Source organism: Rosa chinensis, chromosome 2 (assembly GCF_002994745.2).
Source record: "Rosa chinensis cultivar Old Blush chromosome 2, RchiOBHm-V2, whole genome shotgun sequence".
NCBI classification, from domain to species: Eukaryota; Viridiplantae; Streptophyta; class Magnoliopsida; order Rosales; family Rosaceae; genus Rosa; species Rosa chinensis.
The window spans coordinates 57,256,983-57,279,465 of NC_037089.1; the positions used below are offsets into that span (position 1 = coordinate 57,256,983).

A 22,483-nucleotide genomic window follows, 5' to 3' on the forward strand; every position below is an offset into this window, starting at 1 on the left:
CAATAACATTCAAGCAAAACCTCATTCCATACAAAACCGCCAAGGCTTCAGTTGCATGAGGTAAGAGACCGCTTGTGAAAGAAAATAGTAGTACAGCTTTCAACTTTCCTTCTCCATCCCTCACAACTGCTCCTATACCAACTCTTCCCAACGAACATCACAAGCTCTTTCTTCATTCAATTTCAACCTTGAATGGGTCTGTGGCATCCAGCTAATTGGCTGTGTAGCAGATACCCTATTGTAAGTGATTGATTGAGGTGACTGTGATGCTGTATCTCAAGGATAATACAAGATGAACCTATTAGAAACGCAACCGAGCTGTTCACTTCCTCCAGAATGCACCTCCCTTAGCATAGCATAGCACGCCACATCCTCCGTAATCGCATTCATCGCCACCTGACAATCTGTTTCAGAGCAATTTTTCCCATCAAGAGTTAAGTCCATGCCAGCCTTGATTGCCAGCAGCTCAGCAGCAAGCACAGAAAAGCCAATTATCCTGCTGCTGTGGTATAGCACACAAAATAAGTAGAAAATAATGCTTCAATTCAGGGTTAATTCGATAAATCTATTCATCCCACAATGGGGATATATATACAAATACAAATGAGTAGTCTAACTCTAATAGGAAACAATCTTTCCATAATTACAGGATATTCTAATTAAATAAAATCCTAATTACATTCAGATTTACAGCGATTCTACACTCCCCCTCAAGTTGGTGCATAGATGTCTATCATGCCCAACTTGTCAACCGAGCTGTCAAATACCTTCCTGGACACTCCTTTAGTAAGAACATCAGCTAATTGCTCCTCTGAGTTTACAAATGGAAAGCGAATAACCTTTCTGTAAAGATTTTCTTTAATAAAATGACGGTCAACCTCCACATGCTTTGTTCTATCATGCTGAACTGGATTATGTGCAATCTCAATGGCAGCTGTATTATCACAATGCAAATCCATAGACTTTTTAAGCTTGTAACCCAGGTCCTTCAAGACATTACGAATCCACAATATTTCACATACTCCATGTGCCATACCTCGGAACTCAGCTTCTGCACTTGATCTGGCAACGACTTTTTGCTTTTTGCTACGCCAAGTGACAAGGTTCCCTCCAACAAAAGTGAAGTACCCAGATGTAGAACGTCTGTCCGTTTTATCACCAGCCCAATCTGCATCTGTGTACCTAACAACTTCCAATTCATCTTTTTTCTGAAACAGTAACCCTTTACCTGGCGCCCTCTTCAAGTACCTCAAAATACGAAAGACTGCATCCATATGCTCTTCACTAGGACAATGCATAAATTGACTAACAACACTCACAGCATAAGCAATATCAGGTCTAGTATGTGAAAGATAAATCAACCTTCCTACAAGACGTTAATACCTCCCTTTATCAGTTGGCACTTGATCAGGATAGATAGCAAGTCCGTGATTCATCTCAATGGGTGTCTCGATCGGTCGGCAGTCCAGCATCCCCGTTTCAGCAAGTAAATCAAGAACATATTTCCTCTGTGAAAGTGAAATCCCCTTCTTAGACCTTGCAACTTCAATACCCAGAAAATACTTTAGTTGTCCCAGATCCTTCATTTCAAACTCCTTTGACAAATACTTTTGCAATTCATTTATCTCCTTCGGATCATCTCCTGTAACAATCATGTCATCAACATACACAATAAGAGCTGTAATCTTACCATTCTTGCGCTTGATGAACAAGGTATGGTCAGAATTGCTCTGTCTATATCCAAAGGCTTTCATGGACTTTGAAAATCTTCCAAACCAAGCTCTTGGAGACTGCTTTAGGCCATATAAAGACTTCTTCAATTTACACACCTTGCCAACATCACTTGGGTAATTCTTAACACCTGGAGGCATATCCATGTACACTTCTTCTTCCAAATTCCCATTAAGAAATGCATTCTTCACATCAAACTGGTGCAAGGGCCAATCTTTGTTTGCTGCAAGTGAGATTAGAATCCGGACAGTATTAATCTTTGCCACAGGTGCAAAAGTCTCCTCATAATCAATCCCATAGCGTTGTGTATATCCTTTGGCGACCAACCTCGCTTTGTATCTATTAATAGTTCCATCTGCATTAAGCTTCACAGTAAATACCCAACGACATCCTACAGTCTTCTTTCCAACAGGCATAGGTACTAGCTCCCATGTTGCATTCTTTTGAAGAGCTTCCAATTCTTCATTCATCGCCTTTGTCCATTTTGGATCCGCCAATGCATCCTGCACGTTACTAGGAATAGATACAGTAGATAATTGATCAACAACAAGTGCATGTGACCCAGAAATCCTATGGTTAGACATAAAATTAGCTATAGGGTATTTAGTCTTGGCTTTGATATCTGGTTCATATTGTTTCTTATGAATTCCCTTGGTAACCCTTTGTGATTTCCTAGGTTCGACACTTTCTAACCCAGAAGACTCATTACAGTTTAGGGGTACCTGAGGTGGATCATTCTGACCGGGATCTTCAGTTGGTGATGCAGAAGGGGAAATATCTTGTGTGTGAGCTTCAGATATGTCTTGATTTTGATTCAAACTATCCAAAAAAGTTGTCTCTTCTGTCTCGGAATTCACAACACTCTGTTCGGCAGTTACATTTTCTATTTCGGAATTTGCGACACTTCGTTCGGCAGTCACATTCTGTTCGGCAATCACATTTTCTATTTCGGAATTCGCAACACTTCGTTCAGCAGTTGCGTTGTCTATTTCAGAATTTACAATGCTCTGTTCGGCAGTCACATTGTCTGTTTCGGAATTTACAATGCTCTGTTCGGCAGTCACATTGTCTGTTTCCGAATTTCTACCTTCAAATCTATCCTCCAAATTTTCCAAGTCTTCAAAGACATCAAAATCAATAATAGAACGAGAACGAGGATTCCCTTCATTGTCTCTCTCCCCCTGAAGGGAAGACTGAGAAGCTCCCCCTGAGTAGTAAGGTTCGGATTCACGAAAAGCAACATCAAGAGAGACATGTATAGTGCCAGTAATAGGATCAAAACATCGATAACCCTTCTGGAAGTCAGCATAACCAACAAAGATACACTTACGGGCACGAGGATCAAGCTTGCTGCGTTGAGGCTTGGGAATATGAACATAGGCTGTGCACCCAAACACCCGGGGCTCCAAATTAGGCATAGAAGGGATGGTCAAAAGTGTATGAAGCTTCTGATGAGGATTCTGAAACTCAATCACCCGTGAAGGAGTACGGTTGATAAGATATGCTGCTGATTTTACTGCTTCTCCCCAATAGGATCGAGGTACATTCATACCAAACAAGGAAGCACGAGCAACTTCCATCAACTGCCTGTTCTTCCGTTCTGCTAAACCATTCTGTTGAGGAGTATAAGAATTGGAGGTTTGATGACGAATTCCATGTGACCGGCAAAACTCAATCATAGGGCCATTCACAAACTTTCCACCATTGTCAGACTGAAACACTCTGATGGATTGTTGATACTGAGTTTCCACCATTTTGTGAAATTCGGTAAACATTCCAAATACATCACTTTTATTCTTCAGTATTGACACCCATGTCATGCGAGTACAATCATCAATAAAAGTTACAAAATACCGAGCTCCAGAAAGAGAAGGAATTTTCGCAGGACCCCAGACATCGGAGTGAATCTTCATAAAAGGAACATGACTTTTATTAAGACTTGGTGAATATGAAATACGGTGACTCTTGGCCAGTTCGCAGATGTCACAGTGGAAATCCAAATCACTAACAACTGAAAACAATTGAGGTTGCAGCTTCTTAAGATAACGAAAGGATAGATGACCTAAACGGCGATGCCATAACCATACAGCCTCCTTCGCATTCTCTACCCCGTTGATATGATTAGCCTGTCCCAAAAGATGCTTCTGTTTCTTTCCAGTCTCTGTCAAATCCAGATAGTATAATTTCCCCCTTCTAACACCATAACCAAGAATCCGTCGAGTCAGAATGTCTTGAAACACACAGAAAGACAGATAGAAGGTCACAATACATGCAAGAGCTAAAATAACTTGACCAACAGACAGGAGATTATAAGCTAGTGATGGAACAACTAAGACAGATTCAAGGGTTAAGGTATCAGATAAAGTAATAGAACCTTCTCCGGTGACCGGAGTTGGAGTACCATCAGCAGTAGAGACAATGTCTTGAGGGGAACGTCTGAAGTTTTTCACAAGACTTGGGTCATTGGTCATATGATCAGATGCACCTGTATCAATTATCCATGTATTATTCAAAGTAGCCTTACCCTTCATACCTGACTGCGCTACATTAGCGGAGGCATTGTCAAGATGCTCTTCCTCTGTAGTAGCAATAGCCGCCTTGCCCGGATTCTTTCGCGGTTTCCTGGTGAAGTCCCACCAATCAGGATAGCCAATCACTTCATAGCACCGCTCCTTGGTATGACCTACTTCCCCACAGACAACACATTTTTTGTTTGCGTATGGGTTTGGTTTGTCATGAGGACGGCGTGGAGAAGGATCTGAGAAGCCTGGAGGAGGACCTGGTCGGCCCTGAACGGCCATTGAGGAATTTGGGGTTTGTTTGTTTTTTTTTCAGGTTTGGTTTTTCTAGGGTTTCAAAAAATTCAGGGATGGCTTGATTTTAATGGTGGTGGTACGCAACGGTTTGTGGTGTGCTTTGGGATTCAGGATTCAGGATTTAGGATTCAAAGGATGCAGGCAAGTTCAAAGGATTGAACCTGCTCTGATACCAAGTAGAAAAGAATGCTTCAATTCAGGGTTAATTCGATAAATCTATTCATCCCACAATGGGGATATATATACAAATACAAATGAGTAGTCTAACTCTAATAGGAAACAATCTTTCCATAATTACAGGATATTCTAATTAAATAAAATCCTAATTACATTCAGATTTACAGCGATTCTACAAAATAAAGCTTCTACTCCACACAAACCAGAATTCCCCAATGTACAGAGCTCCATATTTATTTACCTTTAAGCACACCAGCAGCAGGCGATCTGCATGTTTGAGGCCAATTCTCACAACATATGCAGCTATCCCTACAGTATCCAACCAAAAAGTTATTACATAACTAAGCTTGCAACTTTTATAAATTAACACATGATTAGGCCAAAGCACAACAAAACCACTGCTAAAAACCTTGAAATAAAACAAAATGAAAATAATGGTTCGTTATAAATATATGTTTATTATATTTGTTGCAGCTGCATTAGAATTTGATAGCAAGATATGGATATTCAGGCCTGAGAACTATTATTGCGTTGTATAAGGACAACTTACTAATGACAATTCCAAGCTAGTTTAGGTAAGGATCTCATTATCTTCGTCAAATGAGAGCCAAACTATCACTGTTTCCAATCCTCCCGCACAATATGTATACATGAATTAGAAGGAAATTTATTTTTCTAGCTGGAGGTTAAGCCATTGTTTCGTAGTTCAAGAAAATGATTGCCAACTCACACCAGCAATAGTTCGACTGCAGTTTCAAGTATGTAATGTCTGACAACGGTACGTCTGTTGTATATAATAACCAAGTTTTGATGATTTGAGTAGAAGAATATGTCGACTAGCCCTGCCATTCCTTCTTGTCACTTTCCACACAGATTTGTATTTTTCTTTTTTATGTCTGAAACTCAATTGCAGAGATTGACATATAAAAATAAAGAAACAGATATAGGAAACAGATTACTATTGAAATCTTCAAAACAAAATTTAGCTTACAACCTGCAGAGGATGATATCAGGGTCATTATATATAACAGTCCACACCATAGCAATCCGTTGCAAGTTTAACTGGCAGTCCTTCCATATGCTAAATACCCAATGAGACGAGAGCAAAGGTCTGAGGTCCTGACTCCAAATGCTGTAAACATAGTAAACCAAGTTATCATGACATAGAGGTCTGCAGTCACTCACTCTGCATGTAACATAATTTGATGATATTTTTGTTCTACGACCAAAGAAAATTCATTTCCATATTTTTGTTCTACGACCAAAGAAAATTCATTTCCATACTACCTACAGCCTTTAGGTCTGATCAAGGTCCCAGAATGGCACTTTGAATACTTTATGTAACTTAATTTCAAATCCAGAACAATTGTTGCGTTCTTTCTGCATGCAATTTTCACATTATATCAGAACTTCTTGCAGAATAATATATATGTTTAAGGACAACTATAAAATGAAACACAGAGAGAGAGAGAGAGTAATCCATAGAGAGAATGGAGTTTTCAAGTGTGTTTATTCATCTCATTCAAGGAGGTATTTATAGGAATACATTTGAGATGTGAGATGTTTAAAGAATGAAATACAACTTGGATGACAACTCCATTTCTAGCTTTCTCATGTGGCATTGTGGCTATGATGATAGAGATAACAATGCTTGTTCCCCTTTGGCATAAAGCTTATCATACAAGTCATTTATTCCTATCTTTACACTTAAGCATTCCTCTTTATACATGAGATAGACATACAAAACATATATACTACAACACTCCCCCTTGGATATTTCATGTCAATAGTATTGTCTAGGCCGTGCGCTTCGAAATTGCCTCGTTAAAAACCTTGCCAAGTAATAAAACCCTGTGGGAAAAAACAACCTTGGTCGAAGGAGAAAAAGAGCACAATGCGCATTGAGTGTGGAGTATGTATCTGGATACTCCCCCTGATTTAGACTCCCCCCTGGAGATCATGAGAGTTCGGATAATCTTCTCAATCCGATACTCCTCACATGTTTCTCGAAAGGGGATTTTGGTAACGACTTAGTAAATAAGTCCGCTACATTTTCCTCTGATCGGATTTGATTTACTTCAATATTTAGAAGTGTTTGTTGTTGCTGATTGTAGAAGAATTTTGGCGATATATGCTTGGTATTGTCCCTCTTGATGAAACCTAATTTGATTTGCTCAATACAAGCTGCATTATCTTCGTAAATGCATGTAGGTTCTTCTGTGGTAGACTTCAAACCACAGGTTCCTCGAATGTGTCTATTTACAGACCTTAGCCATATGCATTCACGCACAGCTTCATGTAGAGCAATAATCTCTGCATGATTTGAGGAAGTAGCAACAAGGGTCTGTTTTGTGGATCTCCAAGATATCGCGGTGCTTCCCATGGTAAAGACATAACCAGTTTGGGAGCGACCTTTGTGAGGGTCAGAGAGATACCCTACATCAGCAAAACCCATCAAAACATCATTATCATTTTGATGGAGGGGAGAGAAGGTGGCTTTTTGCTTTGTGGGATCTAGTCCCATAATTCCTTCTTTCCTTTTTTCCCTGTAGGGATAAAACAAGCCCATATCAATCGTACCTTTTAAGTATCGAAAGATTGTCTTTATACCAATCCAATGGCGGCGTGTTGGCGAGGAACTATGTCGAGCCAACAAGTTCACTGCGAATGAGATATCCGGTCTTGTGCATTGAGCTAAGTACAATAATGCACCTATTGCACTTAGATATGGCACTTCAGCCTCTAATAGGCCTTCGTCCTCATCCTTTGGACGAAATGGATATTTTCTGGGCTCAAGACTACGGTTGATCATGGGAGTACTCACAGGCTTTGCTTTATCTTCATTAAAGCGCCTTAGTAATTTTTGAGTATATGCTGACTGATGGATCATAATCCCATCACTACGGTGCTCGAGTTCTATTCCGAGACAAAACCGTGTTTTCCCAAGATCTTTCATCTCAAATTCGGATTTCAAATATTTAGCAGTTTCTTTTAACTCATTTAGAGTTCCAATTAGATTCATGTCATCGACATAAACTGCTATAATTGCAAATCCGGAACTTGTCTTTTTAATGAACACGCATGGGCATATTTCATTGTTACTATATCCCTTCCTAATCAAGTAGTCACTTAGACGGTTATACCACATCCGTCCGGATTGTTTCAATCCATATAGTGAGCGTTTCAATCTTATTGAAAACGCGCTCCGTGGTTTAGAGCCATTTGATTTGGGTAATTGAAGTCCATCTGGAACCTTCATATATATCTCTGAATCTAGATCCCCATAGAGATATGCTGTAACCACATCCATAAGCTGCATGTCAAGTTTTTCGGAAACTACCAAACTGACAAGGTAGCGGAACATTATAACGTCCATTACGGGAGAATATGTCTCCTCGTAGTCGATTCCAGGGCGTTGTGAGAAACCTTGCGCCACAAGGCGGGCTTTGTATCTAACAACCTCATTTTTCTCATTACGTTTTCTAACAAAGACCCATTTATGGCCAACAGGTTTTATATTTGGTGGTGTCAGTGTTATAGACCCAAATACCTGTCTCTTTGTTAGTGAATCCAATTCAGTCTGGATCGCATCTTTCCATTTAGACCAATCTGCTCTTCGTTAACATTCTTCAATGGAGCGAGGTTCGATATCATCGTATTCTATAATTTCTTTTGCAATGTGATATGCAAAAGTATCATTAATGGTCATAGAATTTCTATCCATCATCACATGTATACTAGTGTAATTCATGGAGATCTCTCTATTCTCTGGAATTGGTTCTGTTATTGGAGCGTCCTCCAATGATGTCTCTTTGACATAACCATAATCCGGAATATTTTCATGAGATGGATTAATTGTATCGATGATTAATGGATTATTTTGTGCCAAACTCGCTTTCTTTCTTGGGCGAGAATCCATCAAACCTATGGGCCTCCCGCGCTTCCTGGCGGGAGCCGTGGGTCTAGCCACTACGTCACCCATATAGGGGATGTTGGCGCCATTCTCATGTACTCTTGAGATGGCATCATGTCCTCTAGTGTTAGGGACATCAATCCTTGCAGGCACATTTGCAGCAGGTATATGTGATCTTGTCACTTTAGCGATATCAGAAAACGAATCAGGCATTGATTCTGCTACGTTCTGAAGATCGAGAATTCTCCGCACTTCTATTTCAGATTGTGCTGTTCGGGGATCAAGATGAGACAGAGTGGGGATAAACCACGACAATTCCTGTCTTTTTTGTTGAACATTACCATTCATGTCTCCCCCTAATGACGGGAAGACTGTCTCATCAAAGTGACAATCCGCAAATCTTGCGGTAAATAGATCGCCTGTCAAGGGTTCTATATAGCGGATAATGGTGGGAGAGTCATACCCAGTATAAAGACCTAATCGTCTTTGAGGACCCATTTTGGTGCGCTGTGGCGGCGCAATTGGCACATAGACTGCACACCCGAATATGCGTAAGTGTGAGACATCGGGCTCATATCCAGTTACCATCTGGGAGGCAGAAAATGGTTGGGTGGCAGTGGGTCTAAGACGAATAAGCACAGCTGCGTGCAATATTGCATATCCCCAAGCAGAAATAGGGAGATTGGTGCGCATAACCAATGCTAGAGCAACCATTTGAAGTCTTTTAATGGCAGCTTTTGCGAGACCATTTTGGGTGTGTACATGAGGTACAGGGTGTTCAACCTCAATCCCAATGGACATGCAATAATCATCAAAAGTTTTTGATGTAAACTCTCCAGCATTGTCAAGACGAATTGACTTAATAGGATGATCAGGGTGGTGAGCCCTCAATTTAATGATTTGCGCTAGGAGTGTAGCAAATGCAGCATTTCTCGTGGATAATAGCATGATATGCGACCAGCGTGTCGATGTATCAACCAACACCATAAAATATCTAAATGGTCCGCAGGTTGGTTGAATAGGTCCACAAATATTACCTTGTATTCTTTGCAAGAATGGTATATTTTCTTTAGTGTCCTTTGCATAGGACGGTCTTGATCCTACCTTTGCTAAAGAGCAAGCCTTGCAAAACGAATGATATGAAGTAGTTCTTTCGACCAATCTTTGGTTCGTACTTCTTTTCGTTTTGAAGAATGGATGTCCGTGTGAAGTTTTTAATATACGGAGCATCATATCTCGACCTGGGTGACCTAAACGGTCGTGCCAAAGTCTATATGTGTCAGAATCCCATAAATTTTCATTCATAACATGGTTGGATTCAATTACTCTGATAGTGGTTGCATATAATCCACTAGAGCGGCACATAAGTTTCTCTAATATTCGTTTATTTCCGTAGTTATTAGAGATAATGCAAAGGAACTCTTGTCCATTCTCACAATGTGTTTCCACATGAAAGTTATTGGCTCTTATATCTTTAAAACTCAATAGGGTTCTTCCAGCCCTAGGAGCGTATAGAGCTTCAGTGATATTAATATTCGTGCCATTTGGCAACAAGAATTGAGCTGGTCCTCGACCATGAATCAATTGTGATGATCCTGCCATCGTAGTTATTGAAGATCGACTAGGCGTCATCCATAAAAATAATTGCCTATGTCATAATATAGTATGTGTGGTGCCACTATCAAGAAGGCATTCCATTTCTCCGGAAAACATACTGAAAATGAATAAAGTTCGGGATATTAACACATGTCCATGACATTGAATGCGGTACTTTATTAATAAGGAAAATAACCAATGATTACATCAAGGTTTCCCAAAGTCTATTACAAAACATAATCAAACATATACAAATTGTAATTGCTCAATCCGTTTGGTAATTCCAATGAGATATGACCAGGAAAGTAGAGAGATGTTGGTGGAGCGAGGCTCGCTTAAATACCTTGATCTCAATTACTTTCCTAGACATCATACTTCATTGGGTACGCCACATGAGAAAGAGTCAATACAATTTGATTAAGGCACGTTTGCCATTATTGGGAAATAGGAAAAGACTATTCTAATCAAAGTCTGCTGCATCCTCGTGCACTTGTTTAGCTTTGAAGTCTTCTATGGTGAGATTGACATCTTCACTCTCTTCATCTTCGGCAAGGTTGGCTTCTTGCTCCCTGAATTGCCTATACTCTTTGTAGCTTGCAGCTAGTTGAGTACTTGCATTGCATTGCTTGAACCAATGCTCGATTGATCCGCACCGATGACACACGTCATTATGGTTGCCTCCTTTCATTGGAGGTGCAGTTTGTCCACTTTGTGGATATTCCCTAGGAGGGTTACTGCTACTACCACGTCTTATGATGCGACCTCCACGACCCTTATTGTTATCGTATCCACCTCTCCCACGTGTGGAGTTGCCACCACGTGTGAAGCCACCACGTGTGGAGTTACCATCACGTGTGTCCGCTTTAAAGTTGCGGTTTCTCTCTTTATTGGAGTGGTTATATGGGCCCGTACGCCTTTCATGTCCCCTGTTATTAGGGTATTGCTGCTTGCGCCCTCTTTTAGGTGCATTATAATTTGCCTCACGGACGCTCTTGGTTCCAATGGGCCTTGAATGATAATTCTTTACAAGGATGTTGTCGTGCTTTTCAGCTACTGACAAAAGATTAATAAGCTCATTAAACCTTGTAATTCGTCCAGCATTGACTTCGGTGCGATATTGCTTTGATATCACAATTGCTGAGACGGGAATGGTGGAGAGAGTCTTCTCAATTAGCTCCTCTTCTGTGAGAGGCTTTGCACAGAACGTCAACATGGCTTTGAGGCGAAGAGCTTCCGAGTTATATTCAGCAACAGACTTAAAGTAGGAGAAGCGTATATTATTCCACTGAACCTTCAAGTCAGGGAGGAGGGTATCTTGGATATTACCAAAACGCTCTTCTAGCGCTACCCATAGGTCTCTAGCATCTTTGATTGACATGTACTCTAATCTGAGTGCTTTATCCATATGGCGCCGCATCAAGATAATAGCTTGTGCGTGCTTTGTAGGTGTTCGTTGGAACACAAGGCCTGGATCAGCAGCTTGAATTATGGGCAATATTCCTTTTGAAGTGAGGTGGTTCTCAACGTCGGTTACCCAACTATGGTATTCCGAACCTGTTGAGTCAAGTATTTGAAAGTCGAGTCTAGGTTCATTCGACATCCTGAAGATAATAAGAGAAGATATTTTAGTTTCGGAGTTTAAAACTTCCACGAAAGCTAAAATCAATAATATTTAGACCAAAACAATGATGTTTTGCGAACGCTCTTAGTCCGAATATTATGAACACTCTTAGTTCATGATTACGAACGCTCTTAGTTCGTTTAGCGTGAATTACGGTAATTCCGCTATTAATTATAAGTTCCCGAGAAAAAGAAAGAGAGGAAAAATGAAGTAAAAAACTCAAAAACGGGAACTTTTAGTAAATAATACCTTGGAATAATTGCCGGAAAAAGTTGTCGAAAAGTGTCAGGAAAGTTGTCGGAAAGTCTCCGGAAAAGTCGTCGTAAAGTTGCCGGAAAAGTAGCCGGAAAGTTGCCGGAAAAGTCGCTCGACAGATGTGTCAACAGCTGCTCGACAGCAGCTCGGCAGCTGCTGTGCAGGTGCTAGGCAGGCTGCTCGGCAGATACTCAGCAGGTGGCTCGGCAGGTGCTCGGTAGCTGCTGCGCAGGTCCTCGGCAGCTGCTGCGCAGGGCCTCGGCAGATGCTCGGCAGCTGCTGCGCAGGGGGTATGCAGGGGGTAGGCAGGGGCTGTCGGCAGCACTCGGATAGCGGTTCAGAACTTCCGGCAGCCGGTTCGGGTGGTTTCCGGCCGGTTCTGGGGGTTCTCAAACCGGTTCTGGGCTTCTTGAATCAAGGGCTTTGATATGAGCTAGGGTTTGGAGGTTTTTTGTAAGTTTGAGAAAATGGCTTCGATTGGATTATGAACTACCTCTTCTCTTCTCAACTTCGATCCTAATTCTAGAGCAACTTCGTGCTGATAACGTGTTTAAGGACAACTATAAAATGAAACACAGAGAGAGAGAGAGAGAGAGAGAGAGAGAGAGTAATCCATAGAGAGAATGGAGTTTTCAAGTGTGTTTATTCATCTCATTCAAGGAGGTATTTATAGGAATACATTTGAGATGTGAGATGTTTAAAGAATGAAATACAACTTGGATGACAACTCCATTTCTAGCTTTCTCATGTGGCATTGTGGCTATGATGATAGAGATAACCATGCTTGTTCCCCTTTGGCATAAAGCTTATCATACAAGTCATTTATTCCTATCTTTACACTTAAGCATTCCTCTTTATACATGAGATAGACATACAAAACATATATACTACAACAATATAAATATTTTGATAAAGAAGAGCTCAATTACCAGAAGGAGAGGATGAGATTTGGTAGAGCTCCTCTGTTATGGAACATCATAGGGAGGGATTGATCGATTGAAATTGAATCTTCAACACAAAATAGGAATGTTGTGTCTCAATTTAAGCTTACAACCTGCAGAGCATATATATCAGACAACATACAAGAAGACAATAGCAATCCCTTGCAAGCTCGCTCACTGCCATTGACAAACACATATATGATTGTATTCATTAACCGATTACTTCAAATATTTACGAAACAGATATTTCCAGCTAGCTAGAATACCTTAATACATTGGGCTTCATCAGCATTTTCTGCCTGCCCAATCCCTAGACTGCATGTTCCACCGCTCCGAGGCAACTTCCGGTGGCCTCACACTGGGGAGTGCCTCAAGTTTGCCTTTGACAACACTACTTATTGGTCCTTCTAGCTTCATTGTGGTTTGAGCACCCAAAAGGTGTTGTGAATTTGGCTCGTTGATATGCCTAAATTGATTAGGATTCAAGGCAAAACCAGATGGGTAAGTGAAGATTAGTGTGCACAGGAATTCTTCTAGTATCTTAATGGAAGAGTTATTCCTATAGATTTAGACCTGGAAAGTAAGTTCTATTCTAGTTAGGAATAGGAAAGCTAGCTCTCTTTCCTTGTTCTAATAGTTTTAGGAATCCTAATGTGACATGTTTGTAACCAGCACCTATAATCTATAAATAGGGCTGCAGGGAGGCCACATAATGTGTCCTCAGATCAGAGAAGAGATCAAAGAGAGATCTCAGAGAGTTCTCAAGCTACATATAAACACGGGCAGAGAGAGCCAAGGGCAGGGGCGGATCCAGGCCCTTTTTGGGGGGACTCAAGTCCCACCGAGAATTGTGGGATGAAAAAAAAAAACTATATATATATGCTACTTCTTGTTGCCGTAAATGTATTTTCTCTTGATCATACCCACCCAATTACCCGAAATCGAACTATATATATGCTATATTGTCATTGCTAGTTACTTGTTATATGTTAATTTCATAAATTATGTGGAGCGAGGAGCAATTGCAAGCAATGGTGTGAACAAGAGTATTATAACTTGTATAGAAGGGTGTATATTTTTTCTTTTAATCAATAAAATTCTCTCACACCGTCGAGATTCTCCACAATAATTTTTTCTTCTTCTTGTTAAGAACTTCAAGCCCCACCAAGCTTTGAATCCTGGATCCGCCACTGGCCAAGGGTGATAGAGAGATCTAGCAAAGGGGTTGGGGATTAGCATAGGGATTTCAATAAGTACTTGTAATCAAGTTGTTATTCTCCATAGTGCTAGTGATTCTCAAGAGAGATCACACAGAGGACGTAGGCAAAGTTTTTGTCGAACCTCTATAAAAATCTGTGTTCGTGTGCTGTGGTTTTCTGCTGTGATATTTAGCATCATCATCCTATTATTGTTTGCACAGTCATAAGCCTATAAAGAGAAACAAGGTTCTGGGTAAAAGGTGCATATTTACTACAAAAGGGTGCTTGCCCCTACAATTTTCATGAACATTTTCTCGTTAAATTGCTTTTTGTAACACGTCAATCTAGCGACTTTAAACACATAGAAATCATACACATATTGAAAACCATGATTAAGTTAATTCAAGCAAAACCTCATTCCATACAATACCGCCAAGGCTTCAGTAGCATGAGGTGAGAGACCGCTTGTGGAAGAATATAGTAATGCAGCTTTCAACTTCCCTTCCCCATCCCTCACAACTGCTCCTATACCAACTCTTCCCCATGGAACATCACAAGCTCCATCTTCATTCAATTTCAACCTTGAATGAGTCTCTGGCATCCAGCTAATTGGCTGTGTAGCAGCTACCCTATTGTAGGTGATTGAGATGCTGCATCTCAAGGATAATACAAGATGGACTGAACTTATTAGAAATGCCCCCAAGCTGTTCACTTCCTCCAGAATGCACCTTCCGGAGCATAGCACACTACAGCCTCTGTAATCACATTCATAGCCACCTGACAATCTGTTTAAGAGAAAGTTTCCATCAAGAGTTAATTCCATGCCAGCTTGATTGCCAGCAGCTCAGCAACAATGACAGAAAAGCCATTATCCTGCTACTGTGCTATGGCACGCAAAATAAAGCTCCTAGTCCACATAAACCAGAATTTCCCAATGTACGTTGCTCCATGTTTATTTACCTTTAAGCACACAAGCAGGAGGCGGTCTCCATGTTTGAGGCCAATTCTCACAACATATGCAACCATCCCTACAGACTACAGCATCCAACATTAAAGGGTTATTACATAACTAAGCTTCCAACTTTTATAAATTAACAAATGATTAGGCCAAAGCACAACAAACCACTGCTGAAAACCTTGAAACAAAACAAAATGAAACTAATGCTTGATTATGAATATATGTTTATTATACTACAGCCGCATAAGAATTTGACAGCTAGAAATGGATATTCAGGCCTGAGAACTATTATTTCACTGTAGAAGGACAATTTAAAATACTAATGACAGATTCCTAGCTAGTTTAGGTAAGGACCTCATTATCATCGTCAAATGAGAGCCAAACTATCACTGCTTCCAATAATCCTCCTGCAACATATGTATAACATCAATTAGATGAAATTTAATTTTTCTAGCTGGAAGTTAAGCCATTGTTTCATAGTACAAGAAAATTATTACCGACTCACATCAGTAATTGTTCAACAGCAGTTTCAAGTATGCAATGCCTGACAACTCTACTTCTGTTGTACATAACAACCCCCAAGTTTTGATGAACTGAACAGGAGAATCTGTCGACCCGCCCTGTCAATTAATCTTGTCACTTTCTACACAGATTTGTATTTTTATATTTGGTCTAAAACTCAATTGCAGAGATTGACATAGAAAAATAAAGAAACAGATATAGGAACCAGATTACTATTGAAATCTTCAAAACAAAATTTAGCTTACAACCTGCAGAGGATGATATTGGGGTCATTATTTATAACAGTCCACACCATAGAAATCCGTTGCAAGTTTAACTGGCTGTCATTCCATCGTGCTACATACCCAATGAGACGAGAGCAAAGGTCTGAAGTCCTGACTCCAAATGCTGTAAAGATAGTAAACCAAGTTATTATGACATAGAGGTCTGCAGTTACTCACTTTGTGCATGTAACATAATTTGATGATATTTTTGTTCTAGGACTAAAGGAAGATTCATTTCTATATTACCTAAAGCTTTTGGGTCTGATCGAGGTCCCCAGAATGGCACTTACAGAACTTTTAACTAAATTTCAAATCCAGAACAATTGTTGCTTTCTTTCTGCATGCAGTTTTCACATTAAATCAGAACTTGTTGCAGTGACAATATATAAATATTTTGATAAAGAAGGGCTCAATTACCAGAAGGAGAGGATGAGATTTGGTAGAGGTCCTCTGTTATGGAACATCATAGGGAGGGATTGATCGACTGAAATTGAATCTTGAACACAAAATAGGAATCTTGTGTCTCAACCTGCAGAGCATATATATCGGACAACATAAAAGAAGACAATATCAAACACATATATGATTGTCTTCATTAACCGATTATTTCAAATAAGTACAATACAGACATTTCCAGCTAGCTAGAATACCTTGATACATCGGGCTTCATCAACTTGTAGCATTTTCCGCCTGCGTGATCCCTCCCTCAACAAAAAGACGAGCGGCCCTTATATTCCGTGCGTGAGCGCAGATGGCCCATAACACAGCCCTCTTCTCCACACTCTTACGTTCACGGTCGATTGGTATCCACGTCAAATCGAGGTGCGGTCTATTCTGCAGGAAGTCTGGCAGTTGTTTTAGGCTTTCTGACTCGATGCGTAGGTCAGAAAGATGCGGCATTATTGCAACTTGACAATCTTCTTGCATCAGTTGCATGCAACCTCGCACTCCTTCCCACTCTTTCCACCCCTTCGTCAGAAGGGAGAGTTTTTCCAATTTTGGGAAAGCAGTAACAGGTGATGTTTGAGTTTCTTCTATACCCAAGAAATCAATTCCAACCTTTTCCACTCTCATGCCAACTATTTCCAGAACTTCAAGAGATTGCAATCTCCCGAGAGGAGGCAAACTTTCACAATTATGGCAACCATCAAGAGTAAGAAATCTCAAATGGTGTAAAGACATCAACCATTTTGGAGACACCGTGGTGCCTGCATAGTCAGAAATCTCCAAATATTCCAAATTTTGATGTGGTTGCAAGGCATTCAGTACCTCTACATCGCTTTTTCTTCGGCGCTCCTCTTCTGAGTCTTCTCCTAGCTCAAAATCTAATACCAAATCAAGGAGGTGTTTCTTCTTCTCCAATTGTGCTTTCTGAGCCTCACTAGCATCGATCACTTTCCCCAAATCTCGAATTACAATCTTGCCCTGAAGCTGGTCAAAGATTGCCAGATCTCCCAACCTCAGTATTTCATTGCCGTCGTCGTCACCACCACCACAGACAACAGTGTACGTATCTAGTATACGTAGACCTCTTATTCTCCCAATCCCTTTCGGCAAGTACTCTAGCCTTCTACAACCAGCAACATAAAGATGCTTTAAGTTGATTAACTTTCCCATAGCCTTGGGCAGTTTTGTAAGTGATCCGCAATACTCAATGTGCAAGGTTTCAAGATTGAACAAATTACACATGGCGTCAGGTAATTCCTCTAGACTGTTATTATGAGACAAATCAATATACCTCAAATGTAACAGTTCACCAATCTCCTTGGGAAGTTCATGGACCTCGCTATCACTCAAATTTAACGTCCTAAGACATTTCAATTGCAAAACTAAATCCCCACCTATTGTTGTGATTCCTGAATTATAAGTTGTGAGGGTTCGCAGATTTGTGCATTTGTGAAATGAAATAGGAACTGAAATTCGACCCTCTACTGACACTAGAGATAAATGGCACACCTTATCAGTTGAGAGCTCTGTTGATCGGTTAGCACCATCAGCCTCAATAATCAAAGATTCATTCCGGGCAAGAAACTTTACAAACTCATGCACAATATCATGCATCTTGCAAGATTTAATGTTCCCTTTATCATCTAATTCAAAGTCTTGAAAGAAACACCGCGTTACCAAGTTATCAAAATAGTCTTGACCTATAGTTCTCTTCTCCTTGTTTCTTTTTGAAGTGAAATAATTCTGTGACATCCACAACTCAATCAACGTGTCTTTATAGAATCGATAATCTTGTGGAAAACATGCACAAAATAGAAGACAACGCTTGATTTCTGATGCCAAGTCATAATAACTTAGTAATAACGGTTGAAAAACTTTCTTCTCCACCTCTTCTAAATCCCACATCTCACTCTCCAAAACAGCACACCATTCTTTCGTTGTTTTCTTATTCCACATAAGACTACCTAAAGTCTTTGCGGCAAGTGGCGAACCCTTACACTTCTTAACAATTTCCTTACCAATGGCTTCAAACAAATCAGACTTATCTTTTTCCCTATTAAGAAATGCAAGGTGATAGAATAATGAGAAACAATGCTGATCGCTCAACTTTTCCAAATGGATAATTTGAGTGGTTGCTCCCATCATACGAGCAACTGCTTTGTTTCGTGTGGTCACCAATATTCTACTACCTTCAGCACCAGACATTAAAGCTAACCTTAATGGTTCCCACTTTGTATCATCTTCGGTCCAGACGTCGTCTAGGACCAGAAGAAACCTCTTTCCCTCGACAGATTCAGACACAGATTGCATGAAACCATCCAACTCATCTGAAGTTGGGGCATGATCCTTATCTATGATGGCTTCGGCAATCTTGATCACGTCGAAAGGATCTGAGACACAAACCCATTTTCTATTCTGAAAATGGGCTTTAACAACTTCATTGTTGAAGGCTAGTTGTGCAAGAGTGGTCTTGCCGATGCCCCCCATCCCTATAATACAGATGACTAGGGGCCCCAACTTTTCATTACCACTACTCTTACCCAATAACATGCTTATCAAAGTACGCTTTTCATCTTCCCTACCAAATACCTTAGATACATCGACCAAAGATGAACTCTTTGGTCGTTCAGGTTGTTCAATGCCACTAATTGTTGTGGATTGAAACCGGTACCTTTGTCTTTCCTCAGCAATCGAAGTTAGCCTACTATTCAGTTCTTTTATTTTCATAGCAATGGCATGATGAACAAAAACCCCTTGGCCAAAGCCAAAGCATTTACAGGGAGAGGGAATGAAGAAACGCACCTTTTTCCCCTTATTAACAAGAGTATTCTCACCTTCATTTTCTTGCTTCTCAACTTGTTGTTTTAGAGATTCAGTGTTCCACTCATCAAGTACGTTGTCCATCTCGTACGACACTTGTTTGAGCTTGTCTAACCAATCTTGCACCACAGCTTCCTTGACTTGCCTCTTCTCTGCGTCCTTAAGTACAGCTTGAATTGCTTTGAGATTGCTGGTGAACTCTGCAACGTCTTTCTCTACATCCAAAATCAATCTCACCTTTGCTCTCATGTATTCATAAGTTATTGAACTCAGTTGTTCAAGAAGCACGGAAATGAGGGCCTCAGCCATATTTGGCTTTGGGATTTGGTTGACAATGGAAACAGACGATCAGAGATATAGCTAAGAAATATCAATGGCAGAACATGGTACGACGTTTGATGTTCTACCCCATGAGCTTTATATGGTTCTAGCCACTCTCAGATAGGCCCGCCCTTCCGCAATAATGCAAGCTTTTATGCCGAAAAGTCAAAAAGCAGTATTGCCGGCCTGCTTTCTTTATCATTTGCCAAAAAGATAAAAAAAAACAAGCTTGCTTTCTTAACATCATGATTCATGACCCACAATTATTATTCCTGTATCTTCCTCCAGTCTCCAACGTATCTATCGTCATGATGCATAATTATCATCAGTAATTTTTTACTTTATTCTCTTTCCCTAGCTACTTTTTCTTTTCCGAGCCATAACTACTTGTCTTTGTACCCCCCCCAAAAAAAAAAATATATATATATATATATATATATATATATAACTATTTGTCTTCTTTAATAAATTTGATTTCAAAAGATAAATTATAATATTTTGATGTTTATCATACACTTATTTTTCATTTATTTAAACAAAAATTATGATTTATATGTATCAAAATTATAATATTGAGAACAAAGTTATCAAATTCATTTACACTATTTACATATGTTGGTGATGAAAAATTTTAAAGATGATTTTGACTCACCAAGAAATGCGGACTGGAGTGAGAGCTTACCAAAAACGATCGAGAAGGTTCTGTTTGTAGCTAACCTGGTGACGACGAGCTGGAGGCTTATCTTTATCGTTGACCTGACAACGACGAGGCAGAGATTTCCCTTCTTCCCTGACCTGATGACGACGAGGCGGAGGCTTTCCTTCGTCTTTAACCTTGACGTCGACTAGGTAGAGGCTTCGCTTAATCACTGATTTGAGGAGGGGGGTACCTGCAGAAAATCTTCTGATGCCTAAGTCAGTAACCTTATTAGTTGAGTCAAGTCAAATGAGTCGGAATCCGATATCATACCTGGTCGTCTTGCCCCCTACTTATAGGAGTGAGGTGACTTAGGTCATAAGTTGTGATTTATTACCATCTTTATACTTGTATTTATTTCCGAGCTTTATGATCGTCATCATTGCCGCGCTTAATAGCTCTCATCCTTGCAGCATTTACAATCTTAATTATCACATATTCATAATATATCTACTCGTATATTCATGGCGGTCAATCGTCATCATTGTGAGTCAAATTTATTGACCACCCCTGCAATGCCCCTAAATTTTCTCTTTGGATATTCATTCTAAGAGGAAATTTCTAAAATCTGGTCCTGACCTGAGCCCAATTTAGAGGTCCCCTCTCTTTTGACATCTTATGATCTCCTTCTCCTTGAATGTTCAACGCGGTCGCCTCCTTGAGCATTTGCCTTTTCGAGTCTATGCCTCCTCGAAAGTTCGCATCCTCGAAAGTTTTTCTTCTTGAGTCTTCATCTCTTTGAGAGTTCGAAACCAAACTGTATATGATGAATTCGTGGGTTGCTTCTCAAGGCGAACAGTTAGTCTCTGCATGGGACACATAGTTGCCCTCATTTTCCTTCGGGTCTGATAGACAATATTTTATTCATTTTGGCCACCGACTTCATACATTCCTCTTGCCCACCAGCCATACACATGTATCTCGGCCACCAGCCTCATGCACTCCTCTCGGCACCGACCTCACACATACATTTGGCCACAGGCCTCCTGCATTCATTTCGGGGCCTCACACATACATTTTGACCACTAGAATTGAGTTCACATTTCGGCCACCGACCTCATAAGTTTGTTTCGGCCACCGGCCTTGTGTTTACATTTTGGCCACCGACCTCATGTATTATTACAGTCACCAGCCTCGTGTATTAATTCAGCCACCGGCCTCATGTTTACATTTTGGCCATCGGCCTCATGTATTTTTGACAAGATCCACCCATGATTTCACCTTGAAATCCAAAGTGGCCTTGTGGGGCTCACTTTAGAAGAAATTCTACCAAAAATTTGGCGGAACTTCCCCTTAAAGTGGACTACCCAAGACCTGTAGAAAAACAATTACACTTCTAATACCAAACACCATCCTCAACTCTTGGAGCCACCCTGTTACTCAAATCATAACAAACTCCACAACACAATACAAATCACAACTACAGAACAGTTAGCCCACAGGTAATCAGAGCTACATAAGATATAAAAGAAAATAAAAGAGAAGGGTAAAGGATCGATAAATCCTACAATGCAAAAGCAATGACAACTATGCCTTGACTCCATGTATGTCCGACCTCAACTAATCCGGTATGCGAATTGGGTATTTGAAACCGAAGGGCCCAAGGAAAAGTAATTGAAAAACGTTGGCGTGAGTGGACAAAAATAAGTAAACAAGATAATTTAAATGAAGTAAAGTTTTAATACTTCCCACGTGTTCACCCTTTAAAAATCTCGATGCATGTATGCAATGTTGATAAAACATTTATCTTTAAATATGAGAATCTCGTAACACCAAGCCAGCCTTGCTGCTTAAGCAAACAAATAATCTGGGGAAGATAAACATCACAATACAACAAAGGAGCCTCTCAGGCTCGGGTCGGAGCCTCCTAGGCTCCTAGGCTAGTCTATCCTCAACTTCGACCCGCAAACACAAAGTAAGTGAGGAGGAGCCTCAACTGCAACTCACGTAAGGAGGAGAACTAAAAATAAAGCAACACAAGTATGGTGAAAGAAAACAGTACAAAAACTGAAAGCCGAAATCCATAAAGCTTCCCCAAAATCTCGCAAACAAAACGGGAACCGTACTCGAAAAATCTCAAGAATAAATCAATTAAATTCAATGACATGTCCCACACGGCAAAATATTCTAGAAATCAATAACAAATAAGTGAAATTAAATTATAAATTGTATCATAAACAATAACCCAAAACCGAAATGATCACTA

The 22,483-nt window shown here is 40.2% G+C and overlaps 2 protein-coding genes across 3 annotated transcripts; both read right to left on the reverse strand.

Annotated features, from left to right (window-relative positions):
* Positions 1-10: 10 nt before the first annotated feature.
* Positions 11-16,511, reverse strand: LOC112183719. Of its 2 annotated transcripts, XM_024322065.2 has the most exons (5): positions 13,317-13,474; positions 13,039-13,163; positions 5,719-5,856; positions 4,966-5,033; positions 11-404 (listed from the first exon to the last, which is right to left on the reverse strand). In XM_024322065.2, exons 2-5 carry the CDS (start codon positions 13,086-13,088, stop codon positions 277-279), a joined length of 384 nt encoding a protein of 127 aa, XP_024177833.1. In that variant the 5' UTR covers positions 13,089-13,163; positions 13,317-13,474; the 3' UTR covers positions 11-276. The 2 variants fall into 2 exon arrangements, with proteins under 2 accessions (XP_024177833.1, XP_040370508.1); XM_040514574.1 differs by lacking the exons at positions 13,039-13,163; positions 13,317-13,474 and adding an exon at positions 16,410-16,511 and having other exon boundaries at positions 275-404.
* Positions 16,410-19,684, reverse strand: LOC112184597 (putative disease resistance protein RGA3). The gene is made up of 2 exons (XM_024322854.2): positions 16,643-19,684; positions 16,410-16,521 (listed from the first exon to the last, which is right to left on the reverse strand). Exon 1 carries the CDS (start codon positions 19,566-19,568, stop codon positions 16,662-16,664), a length of 2,907 nt encoding a protein of 968 aa, XP_024178622.1. The 5' UTR covers positions 19,569-19,684; the 3' UTR covers positions 16,410-16,521; positions 16,643-16,661.
* Positions 19,685-22,483: the final 2,799 nt, after the last annotated feature.

Bases quoted from the DNA above. Each gene is read 5' to 3' on its own strand.
- LOC112183719 (XM_024322065.2), bottom strand. From the start codon at position 13,088: ATGATGTTCCATAACAGAGGAGCTCTACCAAATCTCATCCTCTCCTTC. The intron at 5,857-13,038 runs GTAATTGAGCTC...CTATGTTTACAG, and splicing joins AATCTCATCCTCTCCTTCTG to CATTTGGAGTCAGGACCTCA. The intron at 5,034-5,718 runs GTTGTAAGCTAA...TGGATACTGTAG, and splicing joins CCTGATATCATCCTCTGCAG to GGATAGCTGCATATGTTGTG.
- LOC112184597 (XM_024322854.2), bottom strand. From the start codon at position 19,568: ATGGCTGAGGCCCTCATTTCCGTGCTTCTTGAACAACTGAGTTCAATA.